Below are 19395 nucleotides of genomic sequence, written 5' to 3' on the forward strand. Positions count from 1 at the left end.
CCTGTAGCTTGGCCTCTGCGTCATCTGACCACTTTTTTATTAACCGAATCACTGGTGCTTCCTGCTTCAGTTTTTGCTTATAAGCAGGAATCAGGAGGATAGAGTTATGGTCAGATTTGCCAAATGGAGGCGAGGGAGAGCTTTGTTGCGTCTCTGTGTGTGGAGTAAAGGTGGTCTAGAGTTTTTTTCCCTCTGGTTGCACATTTGACATGCTGGTAGAAATTAGGTAGAACGGATTTAAGTTTCCCTGCATTAAAGTCCCCGGCCACTAGGAGCGCTGCATCTGGATGAGCGTTTTCCTGTTGATTAATGGCCTTGTACAACTCATTCAGTGCAATCTTAATGCCAGCATTGGTTTGTGGTGGTAAATAGACAGCTATGAAAAATATAGCTGAAAACTCTCTTGGTAAATAGTGTGGTCTACAGCTTATCATAAGATACTCTACCTCAGGCGAGCAAAACCTCGAGACTTCCTTAGTATTTGATTTTGTACACCAGCTGTTGTTTACAAATATACAGAGACCGCCACCCTTTGTCTTACCGAGCCAGCCGTTCTGTCCTGCCGATGTAGCGTGTAGCCTGCTAGCTGAATGGTATCATTGTTGTCGTTCAGCCACGACTCCGTGAAACATAAGATATTACAGTTTTTAATGTCCCGTTGGTAGGATAACCGTAATCTTAAATCGTCAATTTTATTCTCAAAAGATTGAACGTTGGCTAATAGTATTGATGGGAGAGGCAGTTTACTCGCTCGCCGTCGGATCCTTACATGTTGGATCTCTCTCTCCTGTCTTCATGTTGGATCTATAACATACCTTCTCTCTCTCTCTCCTGTCTTCATGTTGGATCTCTCTCTCCTGTCTTCATGTTGGATCTATAACATACCTTCTCTCTCTCTCTCCTGTCTTCATGATGGATCTCTCTCTCCTGTCTTCATGATGGATCTATAACATACCTTCTCTCTCTCTCCTGTCTTCATGTTGGATCTCTCTCTCCTGTCTTCATGATGGATCTATAACATACCTTCTCTCTCTCTCCTGTCTTCATGTTGGATCTCTCTCTCCTGTCTTCATGTTGGATCTATAACATACCTTCTCTCTCTCTCTCCTGTCTTCATGATGGATCTATAACATACCTTCTCTCTCTCTCCTGTCTTCATGTTGGATCTATAACATACCTTCTCTCTCTCTCCTGTCTTCATGTTGGATCTCTCTCTCCTGTCTTCATGTTGGATCTATAACATACCTTCTCTCTCTCTCCTGTCTTCATGTTGGATCTCTCTCCTGTCTTCATGTTGGATCTATAACATACCTTCTCTCTCTCTCCTGTCTTCATGTTGGATCTCTCTCTCCTGTCTTCATGTTGGATCTATAACATACCTTCTCTCTCTCTCCTGTCTTCATGTTGGATCTCTCTCTCCTGTCTTCATGTTGGATCTATAACATACCTTCTCTCTCTCTCTCCTGTCTTCATGATGGATCTATAACATACCTTCTCTCTCTCTCCTGTCTTCATGATGGATCTCTCTCTCCTGTCTTCATGTTGGATCTATAACATACCTTCTCTCTCTCTCTCCTGTCTTCATGATGGATCTATAACATACCTTCCCTCTCTCTCCTGTCTTCATGTTGGATCTCTCTCTCCTGTCTTCATGATGGATCTATAACATACCTTCTCTCTCTCTCCTGTCTTCATGATGGATCTATAACATACCTTCTCTCTCTCTCTCCTGTCTTCATGTTGGATCTATAACATACCTTCTCTCTCTCTCCTGTCTTCATGATGGATCTATAACATACCTTCTCTCTCTCTCCTGTCTTCATGATGGATCTATAACATACCTTCTCTCTCTCTCCTGTCTTCATGTTGGATCTCTCTCTCCTGTCTTCATGTTGGATCTCTCTCTCCTGTCTTCATGTTGGATCTATAACATACCTTCTCTCTCTCTCCTGTCTTCATGATGGATCTATAACATACCTTCTCTCTCTCTCCTGTCTTCATGATGGATCTATAACATACCTTCTCTCTCTCTCTCCTGTCTTCATGTTGGATCTCTCTCTCCTGTCTTCATGTTGGATCTATAACATACCTTCTCTCTCTCTCTCCTGTCTTCATGTTGGATCTATAACATACCTTCTCTCTCTCTCTCCTGTCTTCATGTTGGATCTCTCTCTCCTGTCTTCATGATGGATCTATAACATACCTTCTCTCTCTCTCTCCTGTCTTCATGTTGGATCTCTCTCTCCTGTCTTCATGATGGATCTATAACATACCTTCTCTCTCTCTCTCCTGTCTTCATGTTGGATCTCTCTCTCCTGTCTTCATGTTGGATCTCTCTCTCCTGTCTTCATGTTGGATCTATAACATACCTTCTCTCTCTCTCTCCTGTCTTCATGATGGATCTCTCTCTCCTGTCTTCATGTTGGATCTATAACATACCTTCTCTCTCTCTTCCTGTCTTCATGTTGGATCTCTCTCTCCTGTCTTCATGATGGATCTATAACATACCTTCTCTCTCTCTCTCTGTCTTCATGATGGATCTATAACATACCTTCTCTCTCTCTCTCCTGTCTTCATGTTGGATCTCTCTCTCCCTGTCTTCATGATGGATCTATAACATACCTTCTCTCTCTCTCTCCTGTCTTCATGTTGGATCTATAACATACCTTCTCTCTCTCTCTCCTGTCTTCATGTTGGATCTCTCTCTCCTGTCTTCATGATGGATCTATAACATACCTTCTCTCTCTCTCTCCTGTCTTCATGTTGGATCTCTCTCTCCTGTCTTCATGTTGGATCTATAACATACCTTCTCTCTCTCTCTCCTGTCTTCATGTTGGATCTATAACATACCTTCTCTCTCTCTCTCCTGTCTTCATGTTGGATCTCTCTCTCCTGTCTTCATGATGGATCTATAACATACCTTCTCTCTCTCTCTCCTGTCTTCATGTTGGATCTATAACATACCTTCTCTCTCTCTCTCCTGTCTTCATGTTGGATCTATAACATACCTTCCCTCTCTCTCTCCTGTCTTCATGATGGATCTATAACATACCTTCTCTCTCTCTCCTGTCTTCATGATGGATCTATAACATACCTTCTCTCTCTCTCCTGTCTTCATGATGGATCTATAACATACCTTCTCTCTCTCTCTCCTGTCTTCATGATGGATCTCTCTCTCCTGTCTTCATGATGGATCTATAACATACCTTCTCTCTCTCTCTCCTGTCTTCATGTTGGATCTCTCTCTCCTGTCTTCATGTTGGATCTATAACATACCTTCTCTCTCTCTCTCCTGTCTTCATGTTGGATCTCTCTCTCCTGTCTTCATGATGGATCTATAACATACCTTCTCTCTCTCTCTCCTGTCTTCATGTTGGATCTCTCTCTCCTGTCTTCATGTTGGATCTATAACATACCTTCTCTCTCTCTCTCCTGTCTTCATGTTGGATCTATAACATACCTTCTCTCTCTCTCTCCTGTCTTCATGTTGGATCTCTCTCTCCTGTCTTCATGATGGATCTATAACATACCTTCTCTCTCTCTCTCCTGTCTTCATGTTGGATCTCTCTCTCCTGTCTTCATGTTGGATCTATAACATACCTTCCCTCTCTCTCTCCTGTCTTCATGATGGATCTATAACATACCTTCTCTCTCTCTCCTGTCTTCATGATGGATCTCTCTCCTGTCTTCATGTTGGATCTATAACATACCTTCTCTCTCTCTCTCCTGTCTTCATGTTGGATCTCTCTCTCCTGTCTTCATGATGGATCTATAACATACCTTCCCTCTCTCTCCTGTCTTCATGTTGGATCTATAACATACCTTCTCTCTCTCTCCTGTCTTCATGTTGGATCTCTCTCTCCTGTCTTCATGTTGGATCTCTCTCTCCTGTCTTCATGTTGGATCTCTCTCTCCTGTCTTCATGTTGGATCTATAACATACCTTCCCTCTCTCTCTCCTGTCTTCATGTTGGATCTCTCTCTCCTGTCTTCATGTTGGATCTATAACATACCTTCTCTCTCTCTCTCCTGTCTTCATGATGGATCTATAACATACCTTCTCTCTCTCTCTCCTGTCTTCATGTTGGATCTCTCTCTCTGTCTTCATGTTGGATCTATAACATACCTTCTCTCTCTCTCTCCTGTCTTCATGTTGGATCTATAACATACCTTCTCTCTCTCTCTCCTGTCTTCATGATGGATCTATAACATACCTTCTCTCTCTCTCTCCTGTCTTCATGATGGATCTCTCTCTCCTGTCTTCATGATGGATCTATAACATACCTTCTCTCTCTCTCCTGTCTTCATGTTGGATCTCTCTCTCCTGTCTTCATGATGGATCTATAACATACCTTCTCTCTCTCTCTCCTGTCTTCATGATGGATCTCTCTCTCCTGTCTTCATGATGGATCTATAACATACCTTCTCTCTCTCTCCTGTCTTCATGTTGGATCTCTCTCTCCTGTCTTCATGATGGATCTATAACATACCTTCTCTCTCTCTCTCCTGTCTTCATGTTGGATCTCTCTCTCCTGTCTTCATGATGGATCTATAACATACCTTCTCTCTCTCTCTCCTGTCTTCATGTTGGATCTCTCTCTCCTGTCTTCATGTTGGATCTATAACACACCTTCTCTCTCTCTGTCTTCATGTTGGATCTATAACACCTTCTCTCTCTCTCCTGTCTTCATGTTGGATCTATAACATACCTTCTCTCTCTCTCTCCTGTCTTCATGTTGGATCTCTCTCTCCTGTCTTCATGTTGGATCTATAACATACCTTCCCTCTCTCTCTCCTGTCTTCATGATGGATCTCTCTCTCCTGTCTTCTGATGGATCTCTCTCTCCTGTCTTCATGTTGGATCTATAACATACCTTCCCTCTCTCTCTCCTGTCTTCATGATGGATCTCTCTCTCCTGTCTTCATGATGGATCTCTCTCTCCTGTCTTCATGATGGATCTATAACATACCTTCTCTCTCTCTCTCCTGTCTTCATGTTGGATCTCTCTCTCCTGTCTTCATGTTGGATCTATAACATACCTTCTCTCTCTCTCTCCTGTCTTCATGTTGGATCTATAACACACCTTCTCTCTCTCTCCTGTCTTCATGTTGGATCTATAACATACCTTCTCTCTCTCTCTCCTGTCTTCATGTTGGATCTATAACACACCTTCTCTCTCTCTCCTGTCTTCATGTTGGATCTATAACATACCTTCTCTCTCTCTCCTGTCTTCATGTTGGATCTCTCTCTCTGTCTTCATGATGGATCTATAACATACCTTCTCTCTCTCTCCTGTCTTCATGTTGGATCTCTCTCTCCTGTCTTCATGTTGGATCTATAACATACCTTCTCTCTCTCTCTCCTGTCTTCATGTTGGATCTATAACACACCTTCTCTCTCTCTCCTGTCTTCATGTTGGATCTATAACATACCTTCTCTCTCTCTCTCCTGTCTTCATGTTGGATCTATAACACACCTTCTCTCTCTCTCTCCTGTCTTCATGATGGATCTATAACATACCTTCTCTCTCTCTCCTGTCTTCATGTTGGATCTATAACATACCTTCTCTCTCTCTCCTGTCTTCATGTTGGATCTCTCTCTCCTGTCTTCATGTTGGATCTATAACATACCTTCTCTCTCTCTCCTGTCTTCATGTTGGATCTCTCTCTCCTGTCTTCATGTTGGATCTATAACATACCTTCTCTCTCTCTCCTGTCTTCATGTTGGATCTCTCTCTCCTGTCTTCATGTTGGATCTATAACATACCTTCTCTCTCTCTCCTGTCTTCATGTTGGATCTCTCTCTCTCCTGTCTTCATGATGGATCTATAACATACCTTCTCTCTCTCTCCTGTCTTCATGATGGATCTCTCTCTCCTGTCTTCATGTTGGATCTATAACATACCTTCTCTCTCTCTCTCCTGTCTTCATGATGGATCTATAACATACCTTCCCTCTCTCTCCTGTCTTCATGTTGGATCTCTCTCTCCTGTCTTCATGATGGATCTATAACATACCTTCTCTCTCTCTCCTGTCTTCATGATGGATCTATAACATACCTTCTCTCTCTCTCTCCTGTCTTCATGTTGGATCTATAACATACCTTCTCTCTCTCTCCTGTCTTCATGATGGATCTATAACATACCTTCTCTCTCTCTCCTGTCTTCATGATGGATCTATAACATACCTTCTCTCTCTCTCCTGTCTTCATGTTGGATCTCTCTCTCCTGTCTTCATGTTGGATCTCTCTCTCCTGTCTTCATGTTGGATCTATAACATACCTTCTCTCTCTCTCCTGTCTTCATGATGGATCTATAACATACCTTCTCTCTCTCTCCTGTCTTCATGATGGATCTATAACATACCTTCTCTCTCTCTCTCCTGTCTTCATGTTGGATCTCTCTCTCCTGTCTTCATGTTGGATCTATAACATACCTTCTCTCTCTCTCTCCTGTCTTCATGTTGGATCTATAACATACCTTCTCTCTCTCTCCTGTCTTCATGTTGGATCTCTCTCTCCTGTCTTCATGATGGATCTATAACATACCTTCTCTCTCTCTCTCCTGTCTTCATGTTGGATCTCTCTCTCCTGTCTTCATGTTGGATCTCTCTCTCCTGTCTTCATGTTGGATCTATAACATACCTTCTCTCTCTCTCTCCTGTCTTCATGTTGGATCTCTCTCTCCTGTCTTCATGATGGATCTATAACATACCTTCTCTCTCTCTCTCCTGTCTTCATGATGGATCTATAACATACCTTCTCTCTCTCTCTCCTGTCTTCATGTTGGATCTCTCTCTCCTGTCTTCATGATGGATCTATAACATACCTTCTCTCTCTCTCTCCTGTCTTCATGTTGGATCTATAACATACCTTCTCTCTCTCTCTCCTGTCTTCATGTTGGATCTCTCTCTCCTGTCTTCATGATGGATCTATAACATACCTTTCTCTCTCTCTCTCCTGTCTTCATGTTGGATCTCTCTCTCCTGTCTTCATGTTGGATCTATAACATACCTTCTCTCTCTCTCTCCTGTCTTCATGTTGGATCTATAACATACCTTCTCTCTCTCTCTCCTGTCTTCATGTTGGATCTCTCTCTCCTGTCTTCATGATGGATCTATAACATACCTTCTCTCTCTCTCTCCTGTCTTCATGTTGGATCTCTCTCTCCTGTCTTCATGTTGGATCTATAACATACCTTCTCTCTCTCTCTCCTGTCTTCATGTTGGATCTATAACATACCTTCCCTCTCTCTCTCCTGTCTTCATGATGGATCTATAACATACCTTCTCTCTCTCTCCTGTCTTCATGATGGATCTATAACATACCTTCTCTCGCTCTCCTGTCTTCATGATGGATCTATAACATACCTTCTCTCTCTCTCTCCTGTCTTCATGATGGATCTCTCTCTCCTGTCTTCATGATGGATCTATAACATACCTTCTCTCTCTCTCTCCTGTCTTCATGTTGGATCTCTCTCTCCTGTCTTCATGTTGGATCTATAACATACCTTCTCTCTCTCTCTCCTGTCTTCATGTTGGATCTCTCTCTCCTGTCTTCATGATGGATCTATAACATACCTTCTCTCTCTCTCTCCTGTCTTCATGTTGGATCTCTCTCTCCTGTCTTCATGTTGGATCTATAACATACCTTCTCTCTCTCTCTCCTGTCTTCATGTTGGATCTATAACATACCTTCTCTCTCTCTCTCCTGTCTTCATGTTGGATCTCTCTCTCCTGTCTTCATGATGGATCTATAACATACCTTCCCTCTCTCTCTCCTGTCTTCATGTTGGATCTATAACATACCTTCTCTCTCTCTCTCCTGTCTTCATGTTGGATCTATAACATACCTTCTCTCTCTCTCTCCTGTCTTCATGTTGGATCTCTCTCTCCTGTCTTCATGTTGGATCTATAACATACCTTCCCTCTCTCTCTCTCCTGTCTTCATGTTGGATCTCTCTCTCCTGTCTTCATGTTGGATCTATAACATACCTTCTCTCTCTCTCTCCTGTCTTCATGTTGGATCTCTCTCTCCTGTCTTCATGTTGGATCTATAACATACCTTCTCTCTCTCTCTCCTGTCTTCATGTTGGATCTCTCTCTCCTGTCTTCATGTTGGATCTATAACATACCTTCCCTCTCTCTCCTGTCTTCATGATGGATCTATAACATACCTTCTCTCTCTCTCCTGTCTTCATGATGGATCTCTCTCTCCTGTCTTCATGTTGGATCTATAACATACCTTCTCTCTCTCTCTCCTGTCTTCATGTTGGATCTCTCTCTCCTGTCTTCATGATGGATCTATAACATACCTTCCCTCTCTCTCCTGTCTTCATGTTGGATCTATAACATACCTTCTCTCTCTCTCCTGTCTTCATGTTGGATCTCTCTCTCCTGTCTTCATGTTGGATCTCTCTCTCCTGTCTTCATGTTGGATCTCTCTCTCTCCTGTCTTCATGTTGGATCTATAACATACCTTCCCTCTCTCTCTCCTGTCTTCATGTTGGATCTCTCTCTCCTGTCTTCATGTTGGATCTATAACATACCTTCTCTCTCTCTCTCCTGTCTTCATGATGGATCTATAACATACCTTCTCTCTCTCTCTCCTGTCTTCATGTTGGATCTCTCTCTCCTGTCTTCATGTTGGATCTATAACATACCTTCTCTCTCTCTCTCCTGTCTTCATGATGGATCTATAACATACCTTCTCTCTCTCTCCTGTCTTCATGATGGATCTATAACATACCTTCTCTCTCTCTCTCCTGTCTTCATGTTGGATCTATAACATACCTTCTCTCTCTCTCTCCTGTCTTCATGATGGATCTCTCTCTCCTGTCTTCATGATGGATCTATAACATACCTTCTCTCTCTCTCCTGTCTTCATGTTGGATCTCTCTCTCCTGTCTTCATGATGGATCTATAACATACCTTCTCTCTCTCTCTCCTGTCTTCATGATGGATCTCTCTCTCCTGTCTTCATGATGGATCTATAACATACCTTCTCTCTCTCTCCTGTCTTCATGTTGGATCTCTCTCTCCTGTCTTCATGATGGATCTATAACATACCTTCTCTCTCTCTCCTGTCTTCATGTTGGATCTCTCTCTCCTGTCTTCATGATGGATCTATAACATACCTTCTCTCTCTCTCTCTCCTGTCTTCATGATGGATCTATAACATACCTTCTCTCTCTCTCCTGTCTTCATGTTGGATTCTCTCTCCTGTCTTCATGTTGGATCTATAACATACCTTCTCTCTCTCTCTCCTGTCTTCATGATGGATCTCTCTCTCCTGTCTTCATGTTGGATCTCTCTCTCCTGTCTTCATGTTGGATCTATAACATACCTTCTCTCTCTCTCTCCTGTCTTCATGTTGGATCTATAACACACCTTCTCTCTCTCTCCTGTCTTCATGTTGGATCTATAACATACCTTCTCTCTCTCTCTCCTGTCTTCATGTTGGATCTATAACACACCTTCTCTCTCTCTCCTGTCTTCATGTTGGATCTATAACATACCTTCTCTCTCTCTCCTGTCTTCATGTTGGATCTCTCTCTCCTGTCTTCATGATGGATCTATAACATACCTTCTCTCTCTCTCTCCTGTCTTCATGTTGGATCTCTCTCTCCTGTCTTCATGTTGGATCTATAACATACCTTCTCTCTCTCTCTCCTGTCTTCATGTTGGATCTATAACACACCTTCTCTCTCTCTCCTGTCTTCATGTTGGATCTATAACATACCTTCTCTCTCTCTCTCCTGTCTTCATGTTGGATCTATAACATACCTTCTCTCTCTCTCTCCTGTCTTCATGTTGGATCTATAACATACCTTCTCTCTCTCTCTCCTGTCTTCATGTTGGATCTCTCTCTCCTGTCTTCATGTTGGATCTATAACATACCTTCCCTCTCTCTCTCCTGTCTTCATGATGGATCTATAACATACCTTCTCTCTCTCTCCTGTCTTCATGATGGATCTCTCTCTCCTGTCTTCATGTTGGATCTATAACATACCTTCTCTCTCTCTCTCCTGTCTTCATGTTGGATCTCTCTCTCCTGTCTTCATGATGGATCTATAACATACCTTCCCTCTCTCTCCTGTCTTCATGTTGGATCTATAACATACCTTCTCTCTCTCTCCTGTCTTCATGTTGGATCTCTCTCTCCTGTCTTCATGTTGGATCTCTCTCTCCTGTCTTCATGTTGGATCTCTCTCTCCTGTCTTCATGTTGGATCTATAACATACCTTCCCTCTCTCTCTCCTGTCTTCATGTTGGATCTCTCTCTCCTGTCTTCATGTTGGATCTATAACATACCTTCTCTCTCTCTCTCCTGTCTTCATGATGGATCTATAACATACCTTCTCTCTCTCTCTCCTGTCTTCATGTTGGATCTCTCTCTCCTGTCTTCATGTTGGATCTATAACATACCTTCTCTCTCTCTCTCCTGTCTTCATGATGGATCTATAACATACCTTCTCTCTCTCTCCTGTCTTCATGATGGATCTATAACATACCTTCTCTCTCTCTCTCCTGTCTTCATGTTGGATCTATAACATACCTTCTCTCTCTCTCTCCTGTCTTCATGATGGATCTCTCTCTCCTGTCTTCATGATGGATCTATAACATACCTTCTCTCTCTCTCCTGTCTTCATGTTGGATCTCTCTCTCCTGTCTTCATGATGGATCTATAACATACCTTCTCTCTCTCTCTCCTGTCTTCATGATGGATCTCTCTCTCCTGTCTTCATGATGGATCTATAACATACCTTCTCTCTCTCTCCTGTCTTCATGTTGGATCTCTCTCTCCTGTCTTCATGATGGATCTATAACATACCTTCTCTCTCTCTCCTGTCTTCATGTTGGATCTCTCTCTCCTGTCTTCATGATGGATCTATAACATACCTTCTCTCTCTCTCTCCTGTCTTCATGATGGATCTATAACATACCTTCTCTCTCTCTCCTGTCTTCATGTTGGATCTCTCTCTCCTGTCTTCATGTTGGATCTATAACATACCTTCTCTCTCTCTCTCCTGTCTTCATGATGGATCTCTCTCTCCTGTCTTCATGATGGATCTCTCTCTCCTGTCTTCATGTTGGATCTATAACATACCTTCTCTCTCTCTCCTGTCTTCATGTTGGATCTATAACACACCTTCTCTCTCTCTCCTGTCTTCATGTTGGATCTATAACATACCTTCTCTCTCTCTCTCCTGTCTTCATGTTGGATCTATAACACACCTTCTCTCTCTCCCTGTCTTCATGTTGGATCTATAACATACCTTCTCTCTCTCTCCTGTCTTCATGTTGGATCTCTCTCTCCTGTCTTCATGATGGATCTATAACATACCTTCTCTCTCTCTCTCCTGTCTTCATGTTGGATCTCTCTCTCCTGTCTTCATGTTGGATCTATAACATACCTTCTCTCTCTCTCTCCTGTCTTCATGTTGGATCTATAACACACCTTCTCTCTCTCTCCTGTCTTCATGTTGGATCTATAACATACCTTCTCTCTCTCTCTCCTGTCTTCATGTTGGATCTATAACATACCTTCTCTCTCTCTCTCCTGTCTTCATGTTGGATCTATAACATACCTTCTCTCTCTCTCTCCTGTCTTCATGTTGGATCTATAACACACCTTCTCTCTCTCTCCTGTCTTCATGTTGGATCTATAACATACCTTCTCTCTCTCTCCTGTCTTCATGATGGATCTATAACATACCTTCTCTCTCTCTCCTGTCTTCATGTTGGATCTCTCTCTCCTGTCTTCATGTTGGATCTATAACATACCTTCTCTCTCTCTCTCTCCTGTCTTCATGATGGATCTCTCTCTCCTGTCTTCATGTTGGATCTATAACATACCTTCTCTCTCTCTCTCCTGTCTTCATGATGGATCTATAACATACCTTCCCTCTCTCTCTCCTGTCTTCATGTTGGATCTCTCTCTCCTGTCTTCATGTTGGATCTATAACATACCTTCTCTCTCTCTCTCCTGTCTTCATGTTGGATCTATAACATACCTTCTCTCTCTCTCTCCTGTCTTCATGTTGGATCTATAACATACCTTCTCTCTCTCTCTCCTGTCTTCATGATGGATCTCTCTCTCCTGTCTTCATGTTGGATCTATAACATACCTTCTCTCTCTCTCTCCTGTCTTCATGTTGGATCTCTCTCTCCTGTCTTCATGTTGGATCTATAACATACCTTCTCTCTCTCTCTCTGTCTTCATGATGGATCTATAACATACCTTCCCTCTCTCTCTCCTGTCTTCATGTTGGATCTCTCTCTCCTGTCTTCATGATGGATCTCTCTCTCCTGTCTTCATGTTGGATCTCTCTCTCCTGTCTTCATGATGGATCTCTCTCTCCTGTCTTCATGTTGGATCTATAACATACCTTCCCTCTCTCTCTCCTGTCTTCATGTTGGATCTCTCTCTCCTGTCTTCATGATGGATCTCTCTCTCCTGTCTTCATGTTGGATCTATAACATACCTTCTCTCTCTCTCTCCTGTCTTCATGTTGGATCTCTCTCTCCTGTCTTCATGTTGGATCTATAACATACCTTCTCTCTCTCTCTCCTGTCTTCATGATGGATCTATAACATACCTTCCTCTCTCTCTCCTGTCTTCATGTTGGATCTCTCTCTCCTGTCTTCATGTTGGATCTATAACATACCTTCTCTCTCTCTCTCCTGTCTTCATGTTGGATCTATAACATACCTTCTCTCTCTCTCTCCTGTCTTCATGTTGGATCTATAACATCCCTTCTCTCTCTCTCTCCTGTCTTCATGATGGATCTCTCTCTCTCCTGTCTTCATGTTGGATCTATAACATACCTTTCTCTCTCTCTCTCCTGTCTTCATGTTGGATCTCTCTCTCCTGTCTTCATGTTGGATCTATAACATACCTTCTCTCTCTCTCTCCTGTCTTCATGATGGATCTATAACATACCTTCCCTCTCTCTCTCCTGTCTTCATGTTGGATCTCTCTCTCCTGTCTTCATGATGGATCTCTCTCTCCTGTCTTCATGTTGGATCTCTCTCTCCTGTCTTCATGATGGATCTCTCTCTCCTGTCTTCATGTTGGATCTATAACATACCTTCCCTCTCTCTCTCCTGTCTTCATGTTGGATCTCTCTCTCCTGTCTTCATGTTGGATCTATAACATACCTTCTCTCTCTCTCTCCTGTCTTCATGATGGATCTATAACATACCTTCTCTCTCTCTCTCCTGTCTTCATGATGGATCTCTCTCTCCTGTCTTCATGATGGATCTATAACATACCTTCTCTCTCTCTCTCCTGTCTTCATGATGGATCTCTCTCTCCTGTCTTCATGATGGATCTATAACATACCTTCCCTCTCTCTCTCCTGTCTTCATGTTGGATCTCTCTCTCCTGTCTTCATGTTGGATCTCTCTCTCCTGTCTTCATGTTGGATCTCTCTCTCCTGTCTTCATGTTGGATCTATAACATACCTTCCCTCTCTCTCTCCTGTCTTCATGTTGGATCTCTCTCTCCTGTCTTCATGATGGATCTATAACATACCTTCTCTCTCTCCTGTCTTCATGTTGGATCTCTCTCTCCTGTCTTCATGTTGGATCTATAACATACCTTCTCTCTCTCTCTCCTGTCTTCATGATGGATCTATAACATACCTTCTCTCTCTCTCTCCTGTCTTCATGTTGGACTCTCTCTCCTGTCTTCATGTTGGATCTATAACATACCTTCTCTCTCGCTCTCCTGTCTTCATGATGGATCTATAACATACCTTCTCTCTCTCTCTCCTGTCTTCATGATGGATCTATAACATACCTTCTCTCTCTCTCTCCTGTCTTCATGTTGGATCTATAACATACCTTCTCTCTCTCTCCTGTCTTCATGATGGATCTATAACATACCTTCTCTCTCTCTCTCCTGTCTTCATGATGGATCTCTCTCTCCTGTCTTCATGATGGATCTATAACATACCTTCTCTCTCTCTCCTGTCTTCATGTTGGATCTCTCTCTCCTGTCTTCATGATGGATCTATAACATACCTTCTCTCTCTCTCCTGTCTTCATGTTGGATCTCTCTCTCCTGTCTTCATGATGGATCTATAACATACCTTCTCTCTCTCTCTCCTGTCTTCATGTTGGATCTCTCTCTCCTGTCTTCATGTTGGATCTATAACATACCTTCTCTCTCTCTCTCCTGTCTTCATGTTGGATCTATAACATACCTTCTCTCTCTCTCCTGTCTTCATGATGGATCTATAACATACCTTCCCTCTCTCTCTCCTGTCTTCATGTTGGATCTATAACATACCTTCTCGCTCTCTCCTGTCTTCATGATGGATCTATAACATACCTTCTCTCTCTCTCTCCTGTCTTCATGTTGGATCTATAACATACCTTCTCTCTCTCTCCTGTCTTCATGATGGATCTATAACATACCTTCCCTCTCTCTCTCCTGTCTTCATGTTGGATCTATAACATACCTTCTCTCTCTCTCCTGTCTTCATGATGGATCTATAACATACCTTCTCTCTCTCTCTCCTGTCTTCATGATGGATCTATAACATACCTTCCCTCTCTCTCCTGTCTTCATGTTGGATCTATAACATACCTTCTCTCTCTCTCTCCTGTCTTCATGTTGGATCTCTCTCTCCTGTCTTCATGTTGGATCTATAACATACCTTCTCTCTCTCTCCTGTCTTCATGATGGATCTATAACATACCTTCTCTCTCTCTCTCCTGTCTTCATGATGGATCTATAACATACCTTCTCTCTCTCTCCTGTCTTCATGTTGGATCTCTCTCTCCTGTCTTCATGTTGGATCTATAACATACCTTCTCTCTCTCTCTCCTGTCTTCATGATGGATCTCTCTCTCCTGTCTTCATGTTGGATCTATAACATACCTTCTCTCTCTCTCTCCTGTCTTCATGATGGATCTATAACATACCTTCTCTCTCTCTCTCCTGTCTTCATGTTGGATCTATAACATACCTTCTCTCTCTCTCCTGTCTTCATGATGGATCTATAACATACCTTCTCTCTCTCTCCTGTCTTCATGTTGGATCTCTCTCTCCTGTCTTCATGTTGGATCTATAACATACCTTCTCTCTCTCTCTCCTGTCTTCATGTTGGATCTATAACATACCTTCTCTCTCTCTCCTGTCTTCATGTTGGATCTCTCTCTCCTGTCTTCATGTTGGATCTATAACATACCTTCTCTCTCTCTCTCCTGTCTTCATGATGGATCTCTCTCTCCTGTCTTCATGATGGATCTATAACATACCTTCTCTCTCTCTCTCCTGTCTTCATGTTGGATCTCTCTCTCCTGTCTTCATGTTGGATCTATAACATACCTTCTCTCTCTCTCTCCTGTCTTCATGTTGGATCTCTCTCTCCTGTCTTCATGTTGGATCTATAACATACCTTCTCTCTCTCTCTCCTGTCTTCATGTTGGATCTCTCTCTCCTGTCTTCATGTTGGATCTCTCTCTCCTGTCTTCATGTTGGATCTATAACATACCTTCCCTCTCCTGTGCCCAGCGGCCACTGCCATGACAGAAGGGAAAATGGGGAAGAGTCTGAAGAAGATCCTGAAGAAAGTGGTGGCTAAAGAAGCTCATGAACAGCTGGCCATCAGCGACGCTAAACTGGGAGGCGTGATCAAGGAGAAGTTGAACCTGAGCTGCGTCCACAGCCCTGCGGTGGCTGAACTGATGAGAGGGATCAGGACACAGATGGAGGCCCTGATCACTGGCCTGCCCCCCCGGGAGATCAGCGCCATGTCTCTGGGACTGGCTCACAGGTAGGGTGGATCACACACTGGATTCATTAGGATCTCCATTAGACGCCGCCAATGGCAACAACTAGTCTTATAACGAAAAATACATTAGACTAACACTTTATAATTTACTTCCATTTAAAATCATTAACATGAAGTGTGTTGCCGATGATTATATCTTGCTGTCTGAAACCTGGTGTAGATTTCCTCAGCATTCGTCACTACCCCTGAGGCAGCACCTCTGTCATATTCATCAAAGACCTGAAGGGCTGCTATGGAAGATCCTGATCTGTTTCTGTTTCCACAGTTTGTCCCGTTACAAGCTGAAGTTCAGCCCTGACAAAGTGGATACCATGATAGTTCAAGCTATCTGTAAGTACCTCTTAGACCAGGGATGGGCCACAACCTAATGGACCTAGTATTATGGTCTGTCTCGCTCTGTACCTAGTGTTATGGGCCACAACCTAATGGACCTAGTATTATGGTCTGTCTCGCTCTGTAACTAGTGTTATGGGCCACAACCTAATGGACCTAGTATTATGGTCTGTCTCGCTCTGTAACTAGTGTTATGGTCTGTCTCTAACTAGTGTTATGGTCTGTCTCGCTCTGTACCTAGTGTTATGGGCCACAACCTAATGGACCTAGTATTATGGTCTGTCTCGCTCTGTAACTAGTGTTATGGTCTGTCTCTAACTAGTGTTATGGTCTGTCTAGCTCTGTACCTAGTGTTATGGGCCACAACCTAATGGACCTAGTATTATGGTCTGTCTCGCTCTGTAACTAGTGTTATGGTCTGTCTCTAACTAGTGTTATGGTCTGTCTAGCTCTGTACCTAGTGTTATGGGCCACAACCTAATGGACCTAGTATTATGGTCTGTCTCGCTCTGTAACTAGTGTTATGGTCTGTCTCTAACTAGTGTTATGGTCTGTCTAGCTCTGTACCTAGTGTTATGGGCCACAACCTAATGGACCTAGTATTATGGTCTGTCTCGCTCTGTAACTAGTGTTATGGTCTGTCTAGCTCTGTAACTAGTATTATGGTCTGTCTAGCTCTGTAACTAGTATTATGGTCTGTCTAGCTCTGTAACTAGTATTATGGTCTGTCTAGCTCTGTAACTAGTATTATGGTCTGTCTAGCTCTGTAACTAGTATTATGGTCTGTCTAGCTCTGTAACTAGTATTATGGTCTGTCTAGCTCTGTAACTAGTGTTATGGTCTGTCTAGCTCTGTAACTAGTATTATGGTCTGTCTAGCTCTGTAACTAGTGTTATGGTCTGTCTAGCTCTGTAACTAGTATTATGGTCTGTCTAGCTCTGTAACTAGTGTTATGGTCTGTCTCTAACTAGTATTATGGTCTGTCTAGCTCTGTAACTAGTATTATGGTCTGTCTAGCTCTGTAACTAGTATTATGGTCTGTCTAGCTCTACTAGATGACCTGGACAAGGAGCTCAACAACTACATCATGCGCTGTAGGGAGTGGTACGGTTGGCACTTCCCCGAGGTGGGGAAGATCATCACAGACAACCTGGCCTACTGCAAGAGTGTCCGGAAGATAGGGGCCCGTACCAACGTGGCCACCACGGACCTGTCCGAACATCTACCTGAAGAGGTTGAGGCAGAGGTCAAACTGGCTGCAGAGATCTCCATGGGAACGGAGGTGTCAGAGGAGGACATCGGTAACATCATGCACCTGTGTGACCAGGTGATAGAGATCACAGAGTACCGCACCCAGCTGTACGACTATCTGAAGAACAGGATGATGGCTATCGCTCCCAACCTGACTGTCATGGTGGGGGAACTGGTGGGGGCGCGGCTCATCTCCCACGCTGGTGAGTCATGATATAACAGCAGGAATCATTCACAACACAAAACAAGCTGTGATTATGACGACTATATGTCACAATCCTGAAACCTGATGCTTTTCAGTCACTACCTCATCTGAGCTTGTATTGAGACCTCTTACCTGGACACCTGTAGCAGGCAGCTGGAAAGTCCAACTGCTCCTAAATGTTGTGGTTCTCTCTGACAGGGTCCCTGTTGAACCTGGCCAAGCACCCGGCCTCCACAGTCCAGATCCTGGGAGCAGAGAAGGCCCTGTTCAGAGCCCTGAAGACCCGCAGGGACACGCCCAAATATGGTCTCATCTACCACGCCTCTCTGGTGGGGCAGACCTCTGCCAAGAACAAGGGCAAGGTGAGGCTTTTGTTCCATCCCAACACTAGAAGTAGAATGTCTCTTCACACTACAGGACTGCTGTCATGTTCCAGGGGTGATACAGTTCTGATCCAGCTTCTTTCTTGCCTCTCAGATCTCCAGGATGCTGGCAGCCAAAGCATCTCTGGCGATCCGCTACGATGCCCTGGGAGAGGACACCAACGCTGAGATGGGAGTTGAGAACCGTGCCAAGCTGGAGGCCAGACTACGCCACCTAGAGGAGAAGGGAGTAAGTAGATCTCTGGTGGAGGCCCAGAACAACCAGACTACATGAGATGCCAAGCAGTGATGATGATGACTAATGTCAACAGTCCTGAAACTACCTGATGCTTTTCAGTCACTACCTCATCTGAGCTTGTATTATTCAACAGTGATATCCAACTAGTCTCACTACTAGTCCCTTACTAGTCTCACTACTAGTCCCCCTACTAGTCCCCTAATCTACTGGTCCCCTAATCTACTAGTCCCCCTACTGTGGTCCCCTAATCTACTGGTCCCCTAATCTACTAGTCCCCTACTGTGGTCCCTTACTTTACTGGTCCCCTAATCTACTAGTCCCCTACTGTGGTCCCCTAATCTACTAGTCCCCTACTGTGGTCCCCTAATCTACTAGTCCCCTACTGTGGTCCCCTAATCTACTAGTCCCCTACTGTGGTCCCCTACTCTACTAGTCCCCCTACTGTGGTCCCTTACTCTACTGGTCCCCTAATCTACTAGTCCCCTACTGTGGTCCCCTAATCTACTAGTCCCCTACTGTGGTCCCCTAATCTACTAGTCCCCTACTGTGGTCCCCTAATCTACTAGTCCCCTACTGTGGTCCCCTAATCTACTAGTCCCCTACTGTGGTCCCCTAATCTACTAGTCCCCTACTGTGGTCCCTTACTTTACTGGTCCCCTAAATCTACTAGTCCCCTACTGTGGTCCCCTACTCTACTAGTCCCCTACTGTGGTCCCCTAATCTACGGGTCCCCTAATCTACTGGTCCCCTAATCTACTAGTCTCCCTACTGTGGTCCCTATTCTACTGGTCCCTAATCTACTAGTCCCTACTGTGGTCCCCTAATCTACTGGTCCCCTAATCTACTGGTCCCCTAATCTACTAGTCCCCTACTGTTGTCCCCTAATCTACTGGTCCCCTAATCTACTAGTCCCCTACTGTGGTCCCCTAATCTACTGATCCCCTACTGTGGTCCCCTAATCTACTGGTCCCCTAATCTACTGGTCCCCTAATCTACTGGTCCCCTAATCTACTAGTCCCCTACTGTTGTCCCCTAATCTACTAGTCCCCTACTGTGGTCCCCTAATCTACTAGTCCCCTACTGTGGTCCCCTAATCTACTAGTCCCCCTACTGTGGTCCCTTACTCTACTGGTCCCCTAATCTACTAGTCCCCTACTGTGGTCCCCTACTGTGGTCCCCT

The 19395-nt window shown here is 43.8% G+C and overlaps 1 protein-coding gene and 2 non-coding genes across 3 annotated transcripts in view; all 3 read left to right on the forward strand.

Annotated features, from left to right (window-relative positions):
* The window catches only part of LOC123486301 (nucleolar protein 58-like), a 32999-nt gene that overhangs the window by 6138 nt on the left and 7466 nt on the right, over positions 1 to 19395 (forward strand). The window contains exons 4-8 of the mRNA XM_045217564.1: positions 15526 to 15787; positions 16071 to 16135; positions 17185 to 17592; positions 17793 to 17956; positions 18072 to 18206. Coding sequence (XP_045073499.1) covers positions 15526 to 15787; positions 16071 to 16135; positions 17185 to 17592; positions 17793 to 17956; positions 18072 to 18206 — 1034 coding nt within the window. The remainder of the gene's footprint in view (positions 1 to 15525; positions 15788 to 16070; positions 16136 to 17184; positions 17593 to 17792; positions 17957 to 18071; positions 18207 to 19395) is intronic.
* Positions 17633 to 17712, forward strand: LOC123486303. The gene has a single exon (XR_006659329.1). It is a non-coding gene; the product is annotated as a small nucleolar RNA SNORD11B (small nucleolar RNA).
* On the forward strand, positions 18255 to 18337 carry LOC123486304. The gene has a single exon (XR_006659330.1). It is a non-coding gene; the product is annotated as a small nucleolar RNA SNORD11B (small nucleolar RNA).

Source organism: Coregonus clupeaformis, unplaced genomic scaffold (genome assembly GCF_020615455.1).
Source record: "Coregonus clupeaformis isolate EN_2021a unplaced genomic scaffold, ASM2061545v1 scaf1120, whole genome shotgun sequence".
In the NCBI taxonomy this organism is placed as follows: Eukaryota; Metazoa; Chordata; class Actinopteri; order Salmoniformes; family Salmonidae; genus Coregonus; species Coregonus clupeaformis.